The sequence below is a fragment of the Nelumbo lutea genome, chromosome 4 (genome assembly GCF_056320005.1).
Source record: "Nelumbo lutea isolate HS-2025 chromosome 4, American lotus-T2T, whole genome shotgun sequence".
Taxonomy (NCBI): domain Eukaryota; kingdom Viridiplantae; phylum Streptophyta; class Magnoliopsida; order Proteales; family Nelumbonaceae; genus Nelumbo; species Nelumbo lutea.
In genome coordinates, this window is record NC_142687.1 from 14,611,073 (window position 1) to 14,633,022 (window position 21,950).

Below are 21,950 nucleotides of genomic sequence, written 5' to 3' on the forward strand. Positions count from 1 at the left end.
ATCTATGGAAGACAAAGTAGCAGAAAGGGAGCTATGGATAGCAGAAAATCTATAGCGGTTAAGAAGACGAGAAACTCTGGAAGAACATTGTAAAAGGAGTGGGAGTAGGAGGTGAAGGATCATTTACATGAGAAGTAGATGTGGATGGAATAGGGTCTGAGCATGACAGAGGAGCAGGCACAGGAGTCGATTAAGTGGAGGCATAGGCGTTTGTGTAGCTGGATATTTCTTGAGATAGACTTGAATAGGCAAGACTGGAGACTCAGAATCACCTACAATAGCAAAGTTCTGCAAAATAAAAAAAGATGGTGCAGGTAATTTAACATGTTCAAAGAAGGACAGAATCTCAAGAAAGATAACATTTCGAGATATATGAAGACGACGAACTTTAGGATTATAACATAGAAAGCCTTCATGTTCTAAATTGTACCCATAAAGGCACACATAGCTGATTGGGTAGTGAGCTTATTGTGCTCACGGGAAGGGAGATGCACAAAGCAAATGCAACCAAAAACGTGGAGTTTAGAGTAGTTTGGGGAACATAAAAGTGACAATGAATGGTGATCGATTACCAAAGACTGAAGATGGAATGATGTTAATGGGATACACAGCACTCAATAGTGCTGGCCACCTCCGCCCAAAAGGTAATAGGAACATGGGAGTCAAGTAAAAGGGATCTCACCATACTCAAGATGTGTTGGTTCTTGTGTTCAACAACTCCATTTTATTGAAGAGTTCCTAGGAAAGACCTTTGGGATAAAATACTATGTTTCTTTAAAGAGGTTTGGAACTCTCCATTTTCGCCATCAAAATATTCTCCCCCTAAGTTAAAATGTAGAATACGAATGGTGGTATTATATTGGTCATTACCATGGTATGAAAATACTGAAAGGTGGAAAGAACTTCTGGTTTCTTCCGGAGAAAGTAAACCCAAGTATATCTAGCGCAATCATCAATAAATAAAACAAAATATCTGTATCCAAGTCTAGAAGAGATGACCAAACATTATGTATTACTTGAAAAGGAACACTATCATGCACAGAAGAAGATGGAAAAGGTAAAAAATGACTTTTACTAAGACCATAAATTATGCAAGACTTATCAATATTCTTAGAAACAGAAATAACAATAGCTAAGCAACGAGAAGAAAATAAATTATCCAAGTTCTTGGCATGTGTGTAGCCTTAACGCCTATACCATAAATGCCACACATTATTACAATGAGAATGTAAAACATCACTAGTAGTAGAAAGAAGACAAGAAGTCGGGGATGAAAATTTCTTCTCAAACTCAAGAGCAAACAGCCTCCCAAGCCTATGCCCCTTCCCCTTCACTTCCCAGTGTGCTGGTCCTGTATAATACAACCATCACAAGAAAACAAAACCAAGTTACTGTTTTGATGGTTCAGACAAGTTCTGTTCAAAGATAGAGAAGAAGAAGAGGAAGAAGAAGAAGAAGAAGAAGAAGAAGGAGGAGAGGAGGAGGAGAAAGGAGAAACTTGTCGAACTAGAGAGTGCAAACCCTCCTAGTCGACCATAACCTTTTATTATATTAATTAAGCATACAAAGTCAAATATGCCCCTACTTAAGTATGGGACAAGAAATTTAAAATAAAATAGTATTGCCAAGTCACCACTTAAAGTAAACTAAAAAAGACTAAGTTACCCCTACTCGGCCAACTCTAACACTCCCCCTCAAGCTGGAGAATATATGTCATACAATCCCATCTTGTTACACATATAGTTCACTTTCCCTAAACTCAAACCTTTTGTGGACAAGTCTGCCCATTGATCACCCGAACTAACATGCTCTATGCTTATCTCTCCAGTAAGGACTTTCTCCCTTACAAAATGGCAATCAACCTCTATATGTTTCATCCTCTCATGAAAAACTGGGTTAGAGGAGTTGTGGATTGCAACTTGGTTATCATAGTACAATCTCACAGGTTTGCTCATTGAGAATCCAACTTCTTGCAGAAGATTTTTCAACCATACTAGTTCACATGTGGTATGTGCCATGGCCCTGCATTCAGCTTCAGCACTAATCCTCGCCATAAAAGTTTGCTTCTTACTTTTCCATGTCACCAAATTTCCTCCAAGAAACATGCAAACCTGTTGTTGAGAGAACAATTTCTTATATGCCTTAGCATCATCATCATGCTTCCAATCAATGGCTTGATAATGGTCTAATTCCTCCCACACCAATGTAAAGGATGAATAATAGGTTGACAAGCTACGATCCCCTTGCTTACAGATCAAAGACTACCTGTAATTGATAAATCTTGGCAATAGTGCTTCTACTTATAGTAAGTGGATTTTGCTTATTCCCATATCTCACTAACAGTGTTGGCCCACATAAAATTTTTCCTCGCTTCAAGTTCCATAGCTACAAGGAGCCAGGACATCACCATACTATTCTCCTGGTCCCACCAATCATGTTCAGCAATTCCACTTTTGGGTTCTTTCAGCTTCCCAATAATATATTCAATCTTTTCCCCTTGTTGTAACACTGATTTTTATGCCCTTCGACCACTCCAAATAGTTCAGACCATTCAAGGAGATGATTGGCATATGAAAGATCATACTATCAGCCCCTACACCACTGTCCCTTGGGATGATTTAACCCCAAAAGTGGCAGAATTGTCAGGCGCCATCAAGACATGTTCTACAAACACCATGTAAAGGAGTTGCCACACCAAAAACACACTTCACCCCCTACTTCTAACACTTCTGGTCAAGGTAGGAGTGTAAAACTATCAAGCACACTAAGGAACACCAAGGAATCTATTGGAACACCACCAGAACTGCACGTCCCAAAAACTTAAACTCTAACCACTAGCAGCCCACACACCATATTCAGCAATAGAAGGCTGCACATACCAACTAGGAAGGAGTCACACACCCCTTTACAGCACCTGTATGAGGCACACACCTCCAAAAAAATGGCTTTTCACAGCATCTAACTGTCACCAAACTAGTCTCCTTGGTACTATGACCAAGAAAGGAAACAAAATAGAGGAAACCCGTCGGTCAGACCAGGCCAATTAGGTGTACTCTTCTTCACAGTCCAAAAATAGGAAATTCTAAGTTATATAGACAGATCTGGAAGCTGCTATCGCCCAGAACCTGGCTCTGATACCACGTTTTTGCTAAGAAATACCAGCAGAAAACGAAGGGAGGAGGAGAAGAGAGGAAGAAGAGGAGAGAATGATTGGAGAGAAAAAAGTTGGGCTGGTGACACCCCTTCTGTTATTTATACTAAATAGATCAAAATAAAAGAGGTAAATTACAAGAGTGCCCTGGCTGCCCAAACTAAAAATAAACAATATGAAAAGAACAAGCTGACAGTATAGTAACAACACAACCAATAAGCAAAAAGTAAACATACAAAATCCACTTTGTGCAAAAATATAAACCAAACATATAATAATGTCATCCAAAATGCTTAATATCGACTTACAAGGGGTGGGGTTCCTTGAGCAACACGCTGGACAGCTGAAGACCATAGACTATTCCACATGTATGGTCCAGACACAGCTTGAAGAGCCATGGCACTCATGCTTCCCACACCATTCAACGAAGTGGTATTTGATTTTGTTGGAAGTGGGTTTTTCTGAATAGGAGGGGCCAAGCCAAAAAGAGCAACATAGAACCACAAGTTACGAAACAACTTCAAAAGAGAAGGTTCTATATCTATGGTAGGATCAAAGTCAGAACAAATTTCAGCAACAGCAGGAAGTAGAGGCCCCAAAAAGTCTGCTCCACTCCTGCAAAGATTAAAGTATAAGGTCTGCGAGCTTTGGATAGAATATATATAAAATCAAGAAAAAATACCAACTAGAAATAGCATTACAACCACAAAAAGCTCCTAAGTGATGCATGACCCCAAAAAGATAAATTCCATGTGAAGTATTAACAGTCTCAGCTCCTATCTTTCATTTATTTCTTTGTTTATTAAATAGAAATTTACCTTCCACTTTGTGATTCTGCAGCTAGCCCTACATCTGAACACAAAGACAGCAATCGGTGACGATAGTCTGACCGCAATTTAGGACTAGTAAGACCACTAGCAATCAGAAGGAATCCTGCAGGAAGAGTCTAGAACATGATTGAACCAGTGAGAATCCATTTTAAATTGAGACTCAATACTAGCAAGTCAATAGTGATATCCAAGTTTGCTCTTTAGACCTAGAATATCCAGATTAGTACAAACCTCTACACGCTCTGTGGTGGCCTCAGGAGCCAACGTTTTGCTTTCTTCAGATCCTATATTTGAAATTTTATTCAGATAGCTTCTTGTCATCAGAACTACTGTCTCGCGATAGGATTTCTCAAAACCCAAACTTGCCATGTGAGATACAGCATCAAGAAGCTGCAATTATTCAACAAGAACAGGTTGAAAACCCACATATATCACAAGTGACCAAAGCACCAGCTGCCTGATGATGTCAAAAAAAAGGCAAAAAATGAAATGGGTGGAAGAACACAATAAATATGATCAAAAAACAGAATCTCATACTCGAATACGCAATAAACCAGGAGTTGAAGCATCGCCCTCTTCTAAGCTTTCAATAAATAGAGGCAATATCATGTCTACCATTTCAGCCTTATTAACAGAAACATTAAGATCTGCTAGCAAGCGTATAACATTAAGCTGCACAACAGGAATTGTTTGTTTCTCCTTTCCATCCTGAGATTGATAAAAGAATAAATAAGCATATAACAATAGAAACCACTAGAATAAGAAATAAATAAAAGGCATGAATATCTTATAAGTTTAAATCAAAGCACTTAAGGCACAAAATAACATTAACACAAAGATCAAGATTACAAGAAAAAATATATAAAACCATTCAGTAACATGAAGTGAAGCAAAAGCAAATATATTAAATACTCATTTGCAGGCAAAAACGTAGAAGGTGGCACAGTTCTCTGCACAGGATGGAAAAGTACCATTTAGGTCTTGATAGAAGATGATGATAAAAGACACTTTAGGAGAAAAGCAAATCAGTCACTCCTTTCAAAGATCTAAAAAAAGGAAGAAATAAGCAACTTATTTCCTTAGATAACCATAGGCTTGATATTTTTTCTTTTTCTTTTATCACCAGAAACATTAAATTTTATTGATCAAAACGAAAGTATAAAACAGTACATATACTGACATAACCTGCCTCTAAATCTTTAAGATGGGATAAGAGTGCACCAACAGATTTTACCAACAAATTATCCATCCATTTGAAAAATTGCATTGCATTCATCCCCACCACAACTACAATAGAAGTCTTTCCTGGTCCCTCCTTGACAAACTAGACAATTTAGATGAGTTATTCAGATTAGTGCCAAAGATCTAGCTCTCTATAGTGTCTGTTTCAACTGCCAAGGTTCTTCTGCTTCAAAATCCATCCAGCTCACCTATGTAAATCCCTTTCAACTAAAATTCTCTCCCATGCCTACTCCATCCCATGGACAAAAGCAAGAATCTATGCCCTAAGAAAGTGCTAGCAGGGTACATTCCACGGTTTCCACCTAGGATGCCTGATTCCTTCTACAGGCTTGATTTGCCACTTGCCATGAAGGGAAACAAGTTACTGGTACCACCTTGGGTTCAACCATTCTGTTGGGAGATTTTTCATTTAAAAAAAAAACACGTAAGACCTTACAACAGAAAGACCTTTGGTGCATATCACCTCATGTGTGCTTCTTGTACAAAGCCAATTGTGAAAATTCTTTCCATCTGCTAATCTCCTGCAACTATTTGTCTGCTATTTTGGAGTATTTTTTTCTTGTTGTTTGGGTGCAGGAGGTCTCCTCCTAGTGACCTAAAAAAATTGTTTGAAGATTTGATCACTCATCCAAGAAAGAGGGGTAGGGTTATATGGAGATGTGTAAGAGTGGCTATATTATGGGGTGTGTGTGTGTGTGAAAAGAGAGTAATGCCCAGTTATTCAATGATAATGAAAAAATAAGTAAAATTATTGATAGTATCTCTTTTCAAAACCGTGGAGCTCTTTGAACATTATATGACAGAAAACATCATTAAAAATTGGAAAAGTGGCTAGTTCTGCACCGACAAGGCCAAGAATACATGCTGTATGGTGCCCCCACATTTCCCTTTCTTAAAGCTGAATTTTGATGATTGCAGCCTAGGCAACCTTAGAAATCACTTGGGAGACATTCTGGTTATCTACTTGGACCTATTGGTGTGGGTGATTTGATGAGGGAAGAATTTATGGTTATTGTAACGGTATTGGAAAAGGATAAGCTTATAGGCTACATAATCTGATCATTGGAGGAAACTAAGGTAATAACAAGTTGGCTGTGAAGTAATGAAGAGGATCCATGGTGGCACAGATATCAAATTAGAGAAGCTAAAGAATTAGTGAAGGACCTGGGACCAGTCAAAAGATGGATACCTAGATCTGCTAAGAATCTAGCAAATGGTCTGGCTAAACAGAGTCCGGAAGATGGATATGCCCCATCCGGCGTATCGGCCTATATTGATATTTAGAACCATGCCTATTGCTAGTTGGCCATTGAAATATCTAGGTATGCCCATAGGAGCTAACCCACAGGAAGGAAGCTTTTGGAATCCAATTGTTGAAAATTGTACTAAGAAACTGTCAGCTTAGAAGAGGAATTATTTGTCTCTTGGGGGTTGAATTACTTTGATAAAGTCTACCTTAGCTAACCTTCTAGTGTACTTCCTCTCAGTCTTTAAGTTGACACAAAGGGAGGTGTTAAAATTAGAGAAGATTATGAGGGATTTCTTATGACTTATCAAAATAAAAATGAGGGATTTCTTATGAGAACCTGGTGAAGAAAGAAAGGATCTCTTGGTGAGATAAGAGTTAGTGTGCAGAAGTAAGGAGCAAGGGGGCTTGGGATGAGGCAATTTAGAAAAGAAGAATGTAACTTTGTTGCATAAATGACTATGGAGATGGCCTTTAGAGAGGGAGAGACTCTGGCTTAAGGTAATAGGTAGTATTCATGGGCATGCAGGTAACGGTTGGGATGTCGGTGTTTCTCGGCAGGGCACTTTGAACTCTCCATGGAAGGCTATTCATGGCATTCTTCCCCATTTCCTAAGCCTTATCAAGTATGATGTGTGTACAGGAGATAGAGTTCTTTTCTGGGAGGATGACTAGCTTGGTAATTTAACTCTCAAGGACCTTTTCCCTCCCTGTATTTCTATATCCCATTTTAGAAATAAACCCATTCAGAGGTTTGTCTCCTCTCAGCCAAGATTCAAAGTATCGATACAATATGCCCTGTATCGAGCATATCATATTGTTTGGTCCCCGATACACCTGTTTACAGGTGTTTTCAGGAGTATAAAGATATATTTGAGAGATTCAGAGCTTGACCAGGTTGCTTTACTTTTCAAAACTCTTGACTCTCTTTCTTTGGATCATTCTAAACCTGATTCTCATATCTGGACTCCTAACCCGTTGGGCCCGTTTTCTTGTGCTTCTTTTTTTTCTCTTAGTTGTGCCCTATTCCTAACCCTTAGCCTTTCTTTTGCAAGGAATTTGGTCCAAACCCATATCCCCGCTAAACTGGGAGCACTTTTCTGGGAAGTCTCTCTTAGGAAATTAAACACTACAGATAACCTACAAAAGATAACGGAGAAAGCTGTTACCATCTACTAGTGTCCTACCCTTTTGTTGTACGACTCTGGGAAAAGATTTTGGTCTCTTTGGATGCAGGTGGACAATACCACTGCAGATTGGTGGACTCTTCGACCCAACTATTTTCAGGTGGCCTAAGAGAAAAGGGAGAATGTTGTGGAGATGTGCAAGGGATGTGATGGTATGGACAGTTTGGAAGGAAAGAAATGCTAGGATTTTTAACGAGAAAGAAAGGGATGAGGCTACTGTTTGGGAGTGAATTTTGAACAAGGCTATATTTTGGGCTAAAGCTTTTGATCCCTTCTCACAATTCTCCTTTGATGACCTTTGGAGAAACTAGGAATTGGTTGCAGAATCTTACTTGGTCAAGAACAAGCCTATAAAATTGGAAACCCCTTGAAGAAGACCTTATCAAGCTAAACTTTGATGGTAGCAGCCTAGGTAATCTTAGGCCTTCTGGTATTGGAGGAATCTTTAGAAATGTAGAGGGTCAAACTGTCGCCTTGTTTTCTGCTCCAATTGGAGTGGGAGATGTACTTAGACTGTTAGAGCAGAGGTTCAAGCAGTTCTACAGGGAGCACAGATTGCTAGAGAGCTAAACATTGGGAGGTTGCTAATCGAAGGTGATTTTGGACTGGTAGTTGGATGGTTGAAGGAGCTGGAGACTGTAGCTTGGTCCTTTAGGGGTGATGAGAAGATTTAAATGGCGAACCTCCAACATATTAGTGGGAGAGATCAGCTAATGGGCTGGCAGACTTTCTAGCACTTGAAAGAAGAAGAAGAACTGCTTACTATATTACAGGTTTGAAAAGAAGAAAAGAGAGAAAGAGAGTGAAGAGAGGAGAAAAGAAAGAAGGGGTTCGGTGGTGAATGATCTACTGCCCCATACACTCCTTTATTTATAGCTTTTAGGATCCTTACAAGAATAGGAAATAAACAAAAAATAGAAACAATAAGGCCAGCCAGCCCAACTTAATAGAAATTAGAAACTTCTAATAATAGAAATTAGAAACTACTAAAAAGAAATTAGAAACTAATAATAAAAGAAATTAGAAACAACTAGGTGTGGGTATGAAACCACACACACTAGAGCCTGAGTGTGGGTATGAAACCCCACACTCGTGGCTAACCAACTATTTCTTCACTCCCCATCAAGTTGGGAGTAGATATTTGTCATGCCCAACTTGTGTAGATCTGTCTCCAATTTGCCTTTTGTGACTGCTTTGGTGAAGAGATCAGCTAACCGCATGTCCGAGGAAATGTAAGGAAGCCATAATTCTTGATATGCGACTTGCTCTTGGATAAAATGTCTATCAACCTCGATATGCTTAGCAGTCCTATCATGCTGCATTGGATTGTGGACAATATTAATTGCAACTTGATTATCACAATACAGCACCAAAGGCTTCTCATAATCAACCTCCAACTCATTAAGCAAGGAACTCAGCCATGACACTTGAGCAACACCATTGGCCATGGATCTGCATTCCGCTTATACACCGGAGCGAGCAACAACATTTTGTTTCTTGTTTCTCCAGGAAACAAGATTTGCCCCCACAAATAAACAATATACAAAGGTGGACCTCCTATCATCAACACTTCCAACCCAATCTGCATTTGTATACACTTCTATTTTCATATGACCATTATTCTTGAAGAATATACCTCTCCCTAGACATCTCTTTAAGTAGGCAAGGATCCTTTCTACTGTAAGGAGATGAGTGGTCTTAGGAGAATGCATGTAATGACTGACAACATTGACGACATAAGAAATATCTAGTCGGGTTAGACAGAGATAAAGAAGTTTCCCAACTAGCCTTTGGTACATAGCCCTGTCCTCAAGGAGTTCTCCACTTTCTGCACTTATCGTATGGTTAGGCTCAATGGGAGTATTAGCAGGTTTCACTCCTAACTTGCCAGTTTCTTCCAATAAGTCCATAACATACTTCCTTTTGGGAGATGAAAATGCCATGCTTAGATCGAGCTACCTCAATTCCTAGGAAAAAGTGTAACTTTCCTAGGTCTTTCACTTCAAATTCCTTGCAAAGGTGTTGTTTAAGGGTTTCAATTTCACTAGTGTCACTTCCTGTTATCACAATGTCATCTACATAGACTGCAAGTAGAGTCAGGGAATGACCTGTCTTCTTAAAGAAGAGGGTGTGATCTGGCTGAGCCTGTATGTATCCGAATTTGTCCAAAGCTAGTCTAAACCTATCAAACCAAGCTCTTGGGGATTGTTTCAGCCCGTACAAGGCCTTCTTCAAAAGGCAAACTTTCTTTCCTACTTCTGTACTATAAAAACCAGGGGGAAACTCCACGTATACTTCCTCTTGCAAGTCTCCGTTGAGGAAGGCATTCTTAACATCCAGTTGAAATAGTGGCCATGAGAAGTTTGCAACAATGGATAGAAGAACTTTGATAGTGTTCATTTTTGCAACAGGTGCAAAGGTTTCTGTATAGTCCATGCCATAAGTTTGTGTGAATCCCTTTGCAACCAATCTGGCCTTATACCTCTCTACAGTACCATCAACATTATATTTCACAATAAACACCTGTCTGCATCCAATAGGTTTCTTCCTTTCAAGCTGGTTAACTAGTTCCCATGTGTTGTTCTTGACAAGAGCATCCATCTCTATTTGCATTGCTTCCTTCCATTTAGGTATCAAAAGAGCTTCTTGAACTTTTCTAGGTATAGGATAGAAGAAATAGATGCCAAGTAAGATACGTAGGATTCTGAGGGATAATTATAGGAAAGGAACTTGGAGATGCAATGGGCAGTGGATGAGGTGCAACGGCGCTTCCCTTTACGAATAGCAAATGGAAGATCAAGGTCATCTGTCGGTGAAGGCTGAACCTCTGTAACAGTGGGATCAACAGCGGAAGCAGTAGTAGTGTATAGATTTGGAGCTGTAGAAGATGTTGGAACTGACTTGGATTGCTGTTGAGTACGAGAATCAACCTGCCTCCACCACTTTCTATGATACACTCTCAACTCCCTGCATTTTTGACAACCTTCTTCGCAACTCTCCCCCCCCCCCCTAAGTAACCGGGACAGGTAAAGGAACTCTTGGAGCTGGAACTGAAATCCCTTCCTCACTATTCTCCCCTTGAGGAGAAGCCATATGATGGTAGGGCATATCCTCAAAGAATGTGACATCCATGGACACAAAGTGCTTCCCTAAAACTGGCTCATAACAGCAATATCCCTTTTGATTTTGTGCATACCCAAGGAAAATACACTCAGTGCCTTTGGGATCAAACTTAGAGCGATGAGGTCCAAGGATTTGAACAAAACAAGTACAACCAAAAGTTTTGAGGGGAATAGTGAAGGAACCCTATTAATGAGGTATATGGCTGTACAGATTGCATCTCCCCAGAAGCATGGGACAATTGGAATTGAGCATGATGCTTCTGGCTACCTCTAAAATATGTCTATTTTTTCTCTCAACAACCCCGTTTTGTTGAGGTGTGTGAGGACAGGTGCTCTGATGAATGATCCCAAGATCAAGGAGATAGGATGCCAAGGGTTCTGCAAGGTATTCCTTGGCATTATCAGATCTAAGAATCTTGATCTTGGTTTCAAATTGAGTTAGGATCATCTGATGGAAAGCTTGGGTCAGAGAGGGGACCTCATCTTGAGAGTGCATAAGATAGATCCATGAAAAACAGGTATAGTCATCAACAAATAATAAGAAATATCTATACCCCCCCCATGGTGGGAGTATGGTACGGCCCCCAAACATCGGTATGCACAATTTCAAAAGGAAAGTTGATTCTTTTATTACTTAAAGGATAAGATGATCTACTATGTTTTGCAAGTTCACAACTTTCACGTTTTAACCCAGACACTTCTACTGACTCAAACAAGTTTGGAAAAAGACTCTTTAAAGACCCAAAAGATAAATGACCTAAGCAGTTGTGCCAAAGCATAATCTTACTACAAGACTGAGAAACATATAATTTCCCCGCTTCACTCTACTCCCCTTGTGAATGTTCGAGCAGGTAGACTCCATTCATCTCACAGTCAATCCCAATCACCTTCTTCATTTCCAGATCCTGAAAAATACACTGATTAGGGAAAAAAGTTACCGAACAGTTTTGAGTTTTACTAATACTACTAACTGAAAGTAAGTTAGCACTAAGCTTGGGAACATGCAAAGCTGAGGATAGGGTGATGGTATCTGATAATCTGATGTCTCCCTTGCCAGAAATTGGTACAAGAGAGCCATCAGCAATAGAAACTTTCTCTCTGAGAGGACAAACAATAGGTGCTAAATAGTGTAAATATGCTGGTCATATGATCTAAAGCACTTGAATCTATTACCCAGGAAGGTCTAGTATTACCTGGGACAGAAACATGACAAGCAGTAGCTCTTGTACCTGTATGAGCAAGGGCTGAAGTAGGCTGTTGAGCTGATGTAGGTTGAGCTGAATTAATAAATTCATTTTCTAGCTGAGTCAAAGAAGCACGGAATGCAGGTAGGGTATCTAGAGGAGTGCCTCTTGTGCTTGATGAAGTTGTACTATCAATGTTGACAGCCATATTAGCATTCCCTTTCTTATTTCTGAGCTTTGCTGGAACTAGATGAGGGTGCAACTTCCAACAAGTGTCCTTAGTATGTTTAGGTTTCTTGTAGGGTTCACATACTAAGTCCTTCTTAGCTTCCTTCTTCTCCTTATCCCCCCCAGATTTTGGTCTAACTGCTACTTAGGCTAATTCGAAGGGTCGTTACTACGACATAACCTTTCTCCTAGTTTCTTCACTATGCACTAGGGAATAGGCTTGTGATAAAGTCACACTATCTCTTGTCAACAACTATTGTTTGTGCATCTTTCTGACTCTCCCACTCAATTGTTTCAAGATGGTCAATTTCATGCCACAAGGATTTTAAGGTTGAAAAGAAAACAGAGACATGCTTCTCTCCTTGCCACAGATTTTTAACCTCACTTATAGCTCATAAGCCCTAGTAACATTAAGAGGCTGAGAGTAAGTTTCCTTCATAACATCCCATATTTCCTTAGATGTTTTGGTCCACAAGTAGTTTCGGCTGATGTGTGGCTGCATAGAGTTGCACAGCCATGTCATCACCAAAAAATTTTCTTGGACCCACCTAGCATAAGGGTCCTTCTTGGAGGGCTCCTTCACATCCCCTAGCAAGAAGTTCAATTTTCCTCTACCCCCAATAGCCATCATGGCTGATTGGGCCCATTCCAAGTAGTTCGATCCATCAAACTTAACAGTTGTAATCTGAAAGGTGTTTTCAGTCATGTTACCTGAACCACCAGTCCCAAAAGCACCTTCCCCTTGGTTCTTGTACTCCATTCTAAGTTAAGAAGAGGCTTGAAACTACTGTGACAAGAAAAATCTGTATTTCAAGGCTGATAACAGCCGACCTAGGACAATGATTTTGCAGTTAGATAACAGTCAACTATTGTCCTAGGATTGATATCAGTCCTGAACTGATTGATATCAGTCCTGAGATTTTCTACCCGTACCTCTCTGAATGAATAACAAAGTTCTTTTGAGTATCAATCTCAAGAAAAGTTACTTTATGAAGAAAAAAAGCCCAGAAAACTGATCGCTACCTTCAGTCTTCAAACTTGATCAATCGATTATTGTCAGCACCTTGAATCCTGATCAAAGAACCAAGAAAAAAAAAACTGATCGGCACCCCAATCTTGATCAAGAATCAATCTTGATCACTTAATTCCTGCCTGATTCTTCCTGATTACAAGAAGCTCTCTCCAATCTTAGGACAGCTGCTAAAGCCTTCTTGCAACCTCCAAGAATCAGTCGAAATAAGGATCTTTCTAAACTTTCATCCCTAAAAAATTCTCATGTGGTCGACAGAATTAAATCCACATGAGAAACCCTAGATCTAAGGCTCTGATACCAACTTGAAAGAAGAAGAAGAAGAAGAAGAAGAAGAAGAAGAAGAATTGTTTACTGTATTACAGATTTGAAGAGAAGAAAAGAGACAGAGAGAGACAGAGAGAGAGAAAGAGAGTGAAGAGAGGAGAAAAGAAAGAAGGGGTTCAGTGGTAAATGATTTGCTGCCCCATACACTCCTTTATTTATAGCTTTTATCCTTACAAGAATAGGAAATTGTGAATAAACCCTAGTTGTTTCTAGGTCAAAGTAGAGAAGAAGAAAAAAGAAAGAAAAGAGAAAGAAGAAGAAGGAGAGGAGAAAAGTGTTCGGCCAGACTAGAAGAGAGGATGTACAAAAGTACCTCTCCTAACCGACCCACTTAACTTTTATTCATGAAAAACTTGAGTTACAAGAAAGACAATTTTGTCCCTCATAGAAGATGGGACACATAACTTAAACTCAGATACAATAGACATTTCACTTTCAATAAGATACACCAGAATGACCAAAATACCCCTGACTCGAGCATTCTAACAGAAATAAACAAAAAATAGAAACAATAAGGCCAGCCAGCCCAACTTAACAGAAATTAGAAACTTCTAATAACAGAAATTAGAAACTACTAAAAAGAAATTAGAAACTACTAATAAAAGAAATTAGAAACAACTAGGTGTGGGTATGGAACCCCACACTCGTGGCTAACCAACTATTTCTTCACTAGCTAAGCAAGAGGTACATGGGGACCATTTATTTTGGGTTCATTTGTAATCTTGTTTTGTTTTTTAGATCGCAGCTCATGCCTCTTTATGGACATTTTATGTTGTATCCTGTAATAGTTCATATTTAATCTTTAACAAAATGCTTTTCATTGTTCATAAAAAAAAATATTTTTGGATGATATAAGTGGAGGATGATAAGTGTGTCACACTCATCATCCACAAGAATAGTAACCATAATGGAGTGGACAGCACCTGACACTAATATCATTAGACAAAATTTTGATGGCTGCAGTCTTTGAAACTCTGGTATAGGTGGGATTTTCAGGAATTGTAAAGGGGTTACACTAGCAATATTCTCAGGACCAATAGATATTAGGAACTCAACAAGAGCTGAGCTGATGACAGTTTTGCAAGAGCTAAAGCTAAGCAAACTCTTAAACTCAAAAATATAGCAATGTAAGAGGACTCTAGTGCAGTGGTGTACCGGTTCAAGAATAAAAGTCGTGGTTTATAGAAATACTAGCATGTTTTAAGGGAGGCAAGATGGTTGGCAAGGGATTTGGGACAACCTTCACATGGGTCCAATCTAACTAATTGTATGTAATACATAAAGATGGATTAGATAGCTCCAGCTAGCCTAAAATTAGGGTGCACAGGCACTAATTTGATTGTAAAACGTTCTTTTACTTAATTTAATAAAAGTTACAATTAGCAATTAAAAAAAATTAGAGTGCTTCTACAGAAGTGTGGATTAGCTATGAGCAAGAGGCATAGAGATTCTTAGTCACTCCTTATTCTCTGAGGACGAGGTGAGGGAGGTGCAAAGAGCAACAACTACAAATGTATCAAGCCAAGTATGTAGGTAATTTCCAAAAAGTTGGATGTTTGGGGGAGAGAGAATGGAGAAGACATGGAAAGTGAGGAAGTAGAGGAGAATGAGGATGGAGAGTGTATTCTTTCCTGGAGAGAGAGAGAGACGAGAGAGAAGAGAACAGAGAGGAGAAGAGAAAGGAGAGAGAGATCCAATTGAGAGTCAAAAGTCACTAGCTGGTGGCGCCCAGCTTGTTATTTATATTAACTTAATATAAGATAAGAAATTACAAGTATGCCCCTGTGGCACTCCATAATAACAAGCAAATAAGAAAGAAAGAAAGAAATTGGCTAACAGCATCTTAGGCTGACAGCATACTAACAAAAACTGTAAAGGAACAAATAAATAACCCTCATAACACTCCCCCTCAAGTTGGGCTGAATATGTCTATCATGCACAGCTTGTCACATAACTCATTGTGCCGTGAGTATGGAAGTCCCTTTGTGAGGACATCAGCAAGTTGTACCTTGGAGTTGACATAAGGGATGCAAATTTCCCTTTTTTCCAATTTTTCCCTTATTAAGTGTTTGTCCGCTTCAATGTGCTTGGTCCTCTCATGTAGGACAGGATTGCTGGCGATGTTTATGGCTGTCTCGTTGTTACAGTGAAAAGACATAGGATCATGAACAACAACTCCAAGCTCCCCTATAAGGTTTTTTAGCCAAAGAACTTCAGCCACCCCATGTGCCATAGCTCTATATTCCACTTCAGCACTTGACCTAGCTACCACACTTTGTTTCTTGCTTTTCCATGTCACTAGGTTTCCTATCCACAAATGTGCAATACCCACTTGTGGGCTTTCTGTCATCCACAGCACCTGCCTAATCAGCATCTATAAAGATTTCCACCTTTAGATGATTATGTTTACTGAATAGTAGACCTGTTCCTAGATACTTAAAATTATGTTTACTGAATAGTTGATTTGTTCCTGGATACTTTTTTAAGTATCTAAGAACTCTTCTGCTGCCTCCATGTGTGGCTTCTTAGGAGAGTGCATGAATTGGCTCAGGACCCCAACTGAATAGGCAATGTCTGGACGGGTCATGGACAAATAAATCAACTTTCCCACTAACCTTTGGAACTGTTTCACACCTTTCAGAGGTTCACTATCACAGTCACCCAATTTATGATCAACATCCATGGGAGTATCTGCTGGCCTTGCGCCTAACTTGCCTATGTCTTGTAACAAATCGAGGGTGTACTTCCTTTGAGAAATGAAGATGCCCTTTGAGCGGGAAACTTCAATTCCAAGAAAATACTTTAGAGCACCTAGATCTTTCACTTCAAATTTAGATGCAAGGAATTGTTTCAACTTTTGTATTTTTGAACTCCAATTTCCTGTAATGATGATATCATCCGCATACACTATCAATACAGCAACATGTTCCTAACATCTCTTCACAAAGAGTGTGTGATCAGACTGACATTGCTTGAACCCTACTTGCTGAACTGCCATATGAAACTTACTAAACCAAGCCCCAGGAGATTGTTTTAAACCATAAAGAGACTTTCTCAGCTTGCACACCTATCAATACAGCAACCTGTTCCTAACATCTCTTCACAAAGAGTGTGTGACCAGACTAGCATTGCTTGAACCCTACTTGTTGAACTGCCATATGAAACTTACTAAACCAAGCTCTAGGAGATTGTTTTAAACCATAAAGAGACTTTCTCAGCTTGCACACCTATCAATACAACAACCTGTTCCTAACATCTCTTCACAAAGAGTGTGTGATCAGACTGACATTGCTTGAACCCTACTTGCTGAACTGCCATATGAAACTTACTAAACCAAGCCCTAGGAGATTGTTTTAAACCATAAAGAGACTTTCTCAGCTTGCACACCTTATTTTCACTTCCCTTGGCACAGAATCCAGGGAGGTTGAACCATGTACACCTCCTCCTCTAAGTCACCATTTAAAAAGGCATTCTTTATGTCCGGTTGGTGCAATTCCTAGTCAAGGTTAGCAGCTAATGACAAAAGAACTCGAATTGAGTTCATCTTAGCTACTAGAGCAAATGTCTCATCGTAGTCAACCCCATACACTTGAGTGTACCCCTTGGCTACTAATCTTGCTTTGTACCTTTCAACTATCCCATCCGCCTTGTGTTTAACTGTAAACACCCACTTACACCCCACTTGGTCTTTCCCCCTTGGAAGATTCACCAATTCCCAAGTTTGATTTTTATGGAGGGCATGAATCTCCTCCTTCATAGCATCTGCCCGTTCAGGGTATTTTAAGGCTTCTGCAACATTTTTGGGTATAGGGATGCAATCAACTACAGATAGAAAGGCTCGGTATGAGGGGAAAACGTGATCATAGGAGACATACTGGGTAATGGGGTGTTTGGTAATTCATGACTTGACTCCCTTTCTTTAAGCAATAGGAATGTCAAGGTCATCCACAGTAGGAGCAGGGGTATCAATAGGTGCAACAGGGTTTGGACTTACCTCCTGGGAGCCTGATGGTGTCGGTTGCTCAATGTTTGGTAGCTTCACATCTCTGTCACGTTGCTGATCTCTATGACATGTACGTTGGAAGACACAAAAGGGGGCAAGGTCTAGAATAGAAGGAAGAGAGACTTGGCGGACCTGAACCTATTTCTTCTCTTCCACACTACTCTCCCCCTAAGGAGAAGCAGGGAAGAACGGTTTAGACTCAAAGAAGGGCACATCCACAGAGACAAAAAACTTATGACTAACGAGATCAAAGCACCGGTACCCTTTTTGAGAGGAAGGATACCCTTAAAAGATACAAGGAATGGACCGAAGGTCTAACTTACCCCGAGATGGAGACAAATCATGGACAAAGGCACAACAACCAAATACTCTCATGGGAATGGAAAATAAAGGAGACTGAGGGAACAACAACTAATGAGGGGCCATGTAGTTCAGCACTCTGGAGGGCATGCGATTGATGACATAAGCAACTATAAGTATAGCATCCATCCAAAACATTTTTGGAACATTCATGTGTAACATCATCCCTCGAGCTACCTCAAGGAGGTGTCTGTTTTTTCTTTCTACAACACCATTTTGTTGTGGTGTTCTTGCGTATGAGCTCCTATTAATACATCCATGGGAGGCAAAGAACTCATTGAGCTCACCATGGAAATATTCCTTTGCATTATTTGATTGAAAGATATGTATTTCAAACTGCATAAACACCATCCTTTGGAAGTCTTTCACAATCTTAGGAACTTCATCTCTACCATGCATGGGGAATATCCATGTATAGTGGGGAAATCATCGATCAATGTGATAAAGCACTTTTACCCACCCTTAGAGATTATAGTAGTAGGCCCTCATACATCAGAATACACAATATGAAAAGGAAAACTTGATCTTTTATTATTTGAATGAAAAGTTGTTCTACATTGTTTGTTCAACTGACATGTTTGACACTGGAAATCTGACACTAAACATGACTTGAATAAAACCATAAACAAAGACTTTACTATTTCAAATGAAACATGACCTAACCGACCATGCCACAGAAAAAATTGACTCTTATTTGACTGAATATATGACTCCAAGGATGGCATCGAGAGACCAGCTTTGTTGTTAAAAATGTAGAGACCAATCACTGGGCTTCCTCTACCAATCGTCCTTCCAGAAGTTAGATCTTGAAAAACACAAGAACCAGGAAAAAAGGTTACACTACAGTTTAAAGAGTTTGTGATACTACTGATTGAAAGAAAATTTATAGGAAGTTGAGGGACATGCAACACACTGTTCAGGTTAAGGCCATGAGGAAGAGATATTGATCCTTCGCTTGCAATGGAGGAGAATGATCCATCTGCAAGCCTCACTTTATCCCTTCCTAACAAAAGGCTATAAGTCTAAAACAATCTCCTAGAGCATGGTTTGAGAGATCTCGGGTTGCTTTTGTTGCTTTGGGTTATCCACAGACTCAGTCTTATCATACTTTATTTGTTAAGAGGAGAAACTCCTTGGTGACCTATCTGATTATTTATGTTGATGACATTGAGGTTGTTGACAGGTATATTATATGCACTGTACACAGGTTTAGTGCCCGTACGGGTATTTTTGTAATTTTGTAGACCTATTGTGTTGTACGGCCAGTATAGTATAAATGCAATGCTTCACTCAACTGAAGCAATTCTTCTTCTTCTTCTTCTTCTTCTTCTTCTTCTTCTTCTTCTTCTTCTTCTTCCTTACTCCTTTCTTCTTCTCCTGCTCAACATGGTACCAGAGCAGGACCGTCCAGGCCTGGAAAACCACCAGCTGAGGTCTCTCTCCACTACTGCGTAGAAATCCTGATGCTCGAAGACAAGGAAGAAGAAGCATTCTCTAGTTCTGCAGTTAGTCTCCACTGCCGAGTAGGGTTCTGCTACAAGAAAGTTGACTGTTCAACTTCCTAGTGCAGAAAACGGTTCTGCTACAAGTTTTTTTTCTTCTTCCTTCATGCTTCAGCCTTAGGTGCTGGTAACTGGAGTTGCCCGGCTAAGAAGACTATAGAAAACCATCCCAGATGTACAAAGGAAGGTTCTGATCTGAAGAGAAGTTTGAGTCCATGACTGTACTGCCTATTCACAGTTCGGGTGACCTAGGTACTGAACTGATTTTTTTTTCTGTTTATGGTTCTCTTCTTGCACGACTGTTAATGTCCCAAAATCTGAGTAGGGATTGTCCCCCTTCCTCCGATTGTGTGTTGCTCTATTCAGCTCTCAAAGGGACTGTTGATGAACCCTAGACCCTAAGTAACTGTTCGGCTGCCCTGGAAAGTGGATATCAGCCAATTAGATGTGGTGAACCACCACTCTTATTGCTGTTCCTACTGAGTTTTTTTTCAGCTGAGAAGCTGTATTAAAGTTGTAAAACTGTAGGTCATTCAGACCTGGTTACACTGCAAGTGCAGTTCGTATATTGTTCTGTGGACTCCTACACAGTGTAGGTCATACAACCTAGTACTGCAGCTGCAGTGTTTGTGCTTGGTTCTCTGTGAAACTGAAAATCAGCAAGTGCCTGGTTGTGGACTGTAGCAGCTCTGTAAGGCAGTGTGCCTTTGGTTTTGTGTACTTCTAAACCTAGAATCATGAATAGTGAAGATTCGGCTACATCCGGAATCTCCACAATGCTGAATGGAATGAGTGGGAACAGTGACCTATCATTCCCTATGGCTGCTGTTCCTCTTGATGGGTTAAACTACCTAGAGTGGTCAAGGGGGATCAAGCTATACATAACTACAAGGGGAAAAATAGGCTACATAAATGGAAAAATCAAAGAACCACCTTCTGGAAATGCAAAACATGATAGATGGGATCAGGAGAACAGTATGGTTATGTCATGGCTTTTGATCTCCATGCAACCGCAAATAAGGAAGAACTTCATGTGAACTGAAACTACAAATGAGATCTGGGAACAGGCAAAATCCACATATTCTGAAATTCGACACTATGCCAAGATTTATCAACTGCAAGCCGCTTCATCTACTTGTAAACAGGGGGAGAGGAGTTTATCAATTTATTACTCTGACTTGACAACTATTTGGAAGGAGTTGGACCATTACCAGAATATTGATTGGAAGTGTGATGAAGATGCAAAATTGTACAAGAAACTTGTCTCACAGCAAAGGGTGTTTGCCTTTTTACATGGTCTCAATCCTATCTATGAATCCATCAGAGTACAAATTCTAAGTTCTAAGGATCTTCCTTCAATTCAGGAGGTCTATGCTCTTGTCCAGACTGAAGAGAGTAGAAGAAACTTGATGAACAAAACCGGAGGGGATGCAATTGTGTTGGTGGCAAAGGGAGGTTCCTCTACTAGTGGTGGACCTTCTTCCAAGAGAGGGGATCTCCAGAAGAAAGCAGAAGATAAGGAAAAATTATGGTGCACTAATTGTCAGAAGCCCCGGCACACCAAAGATACTTGTTGGGATCTCCATGGGAAACCAAAGTGGGCTCAGGATTTACCTAAGAAGCAAGGCTCAGATGTAATTAGAAGACCCGGGCAACAAGGTACCAAAAACACCACATGACCAATATGGTTACTTGGGAGAATCAGCCCTCCACTTCTACTGTGACTCAAACACCACATGGCCAACATAGCTACTCTGGATCTGACCCAAGGGAGGATATTGTAAACTCCTTCTGTGATCATTTGGAGCTTTATGGTAGAGCAATTCGCCAGATGGATGTTCCTCCCACCACCTCTTTCGCATCCACATCAGGTAATCCTACCACAGCCTTCCATGTCCTCTTACTTTCAAACTTATCACCCTCTTTCCGGAAGAAATAAAGTGAGACTAGCTGATGGATCATACACTTCCATAGCTGGTCAAGGAACTCTCTCTCTTCCCCTCGGCCTTACTCTTTCTAATGTTCTTCATGTTCCAAAATTCCCTATGAATTTGTTTTCAGTCAATAGTGTTACAAATTCCTTAAACTGTTCTGTGACTTTTTTCCCTTCCTATTGTGTGATTCAGGATCTGGCCTCGAGGAGGACGATTGGTAGGGGACGTATGGTTGATGAACTCTATATGCTGGAGAATACGGTTGGCCTTCATGTTACAGAGTCTATGAGTCAGTTCAGAAAGAGTAAAATGTATTTGTGGCATTGTCGTTCGGGTCATTTGTCTTTTGAGTCCTTGAAAGTTGTTTTCCTAGAACTGTATAAGTCCGTGGCTATTTCTAATTTTTCTTGTCAAACGTGTCAGTTAAGCAAGCATTGTAGAACTCAATTTCCTCAAAGAAATAGTAAATTTGAGTTTCCTTTTCACATTGTGCATTCTGATGTGTGGGGCCCTGTTACTTTACCTTCTGAGAGTGGCTACAAGTACTTCATTATCTTCATTGACGATTATTCCAGATACACTTGGGTATATCCAATGCGAACCC

At 40.0% G+C, this 21,950-nt stretch overlaps 1 protein-coding gene across 4 annotated transcripts in view; it reads right to left on the reverse strand.

Moving 5' to 3' along the window:
- Positions 1 to 21,950, reverse strand: part of LOC148854085 (phosphatidylinositol 4-kinase alpha 1-like) — a 160,043-nt gene that overhangs the window by 120,765 nt on the left and 17,328 nt on the right. For all 4 annotated transcript variants that reach the window (XR_016095034.1, XM_088941758.1, XM_088941757.1 and 1 more), the window contains exons 4-7: positions 4,519 to 4,689; positions 4,213 to 4,371; positions 3,970 to 4,097; positions 3,460 to 3,766 (exon numbers count right to left, since the gene is read on the reverse strand). Coding sequence is in view for 3 of the 4 variants with exons in the window: in XM_088941758.1 (XP_088797884.1) it covers positions 3,460 to 3,766; positions 3,970 to 4,097; positions 4,213 to 4,371; positions 4,519 to 4,689 (765 nt within the window). In the remaining variant the exon portion in view is untranslated. The remainder of the gene's footprint in view (positions 1 to 3,459; positions 3,767 to 3,969; positions 4,098 to 4,212; positions 4,372 to 4,518; positions 4,690 to 21,950) is intronic.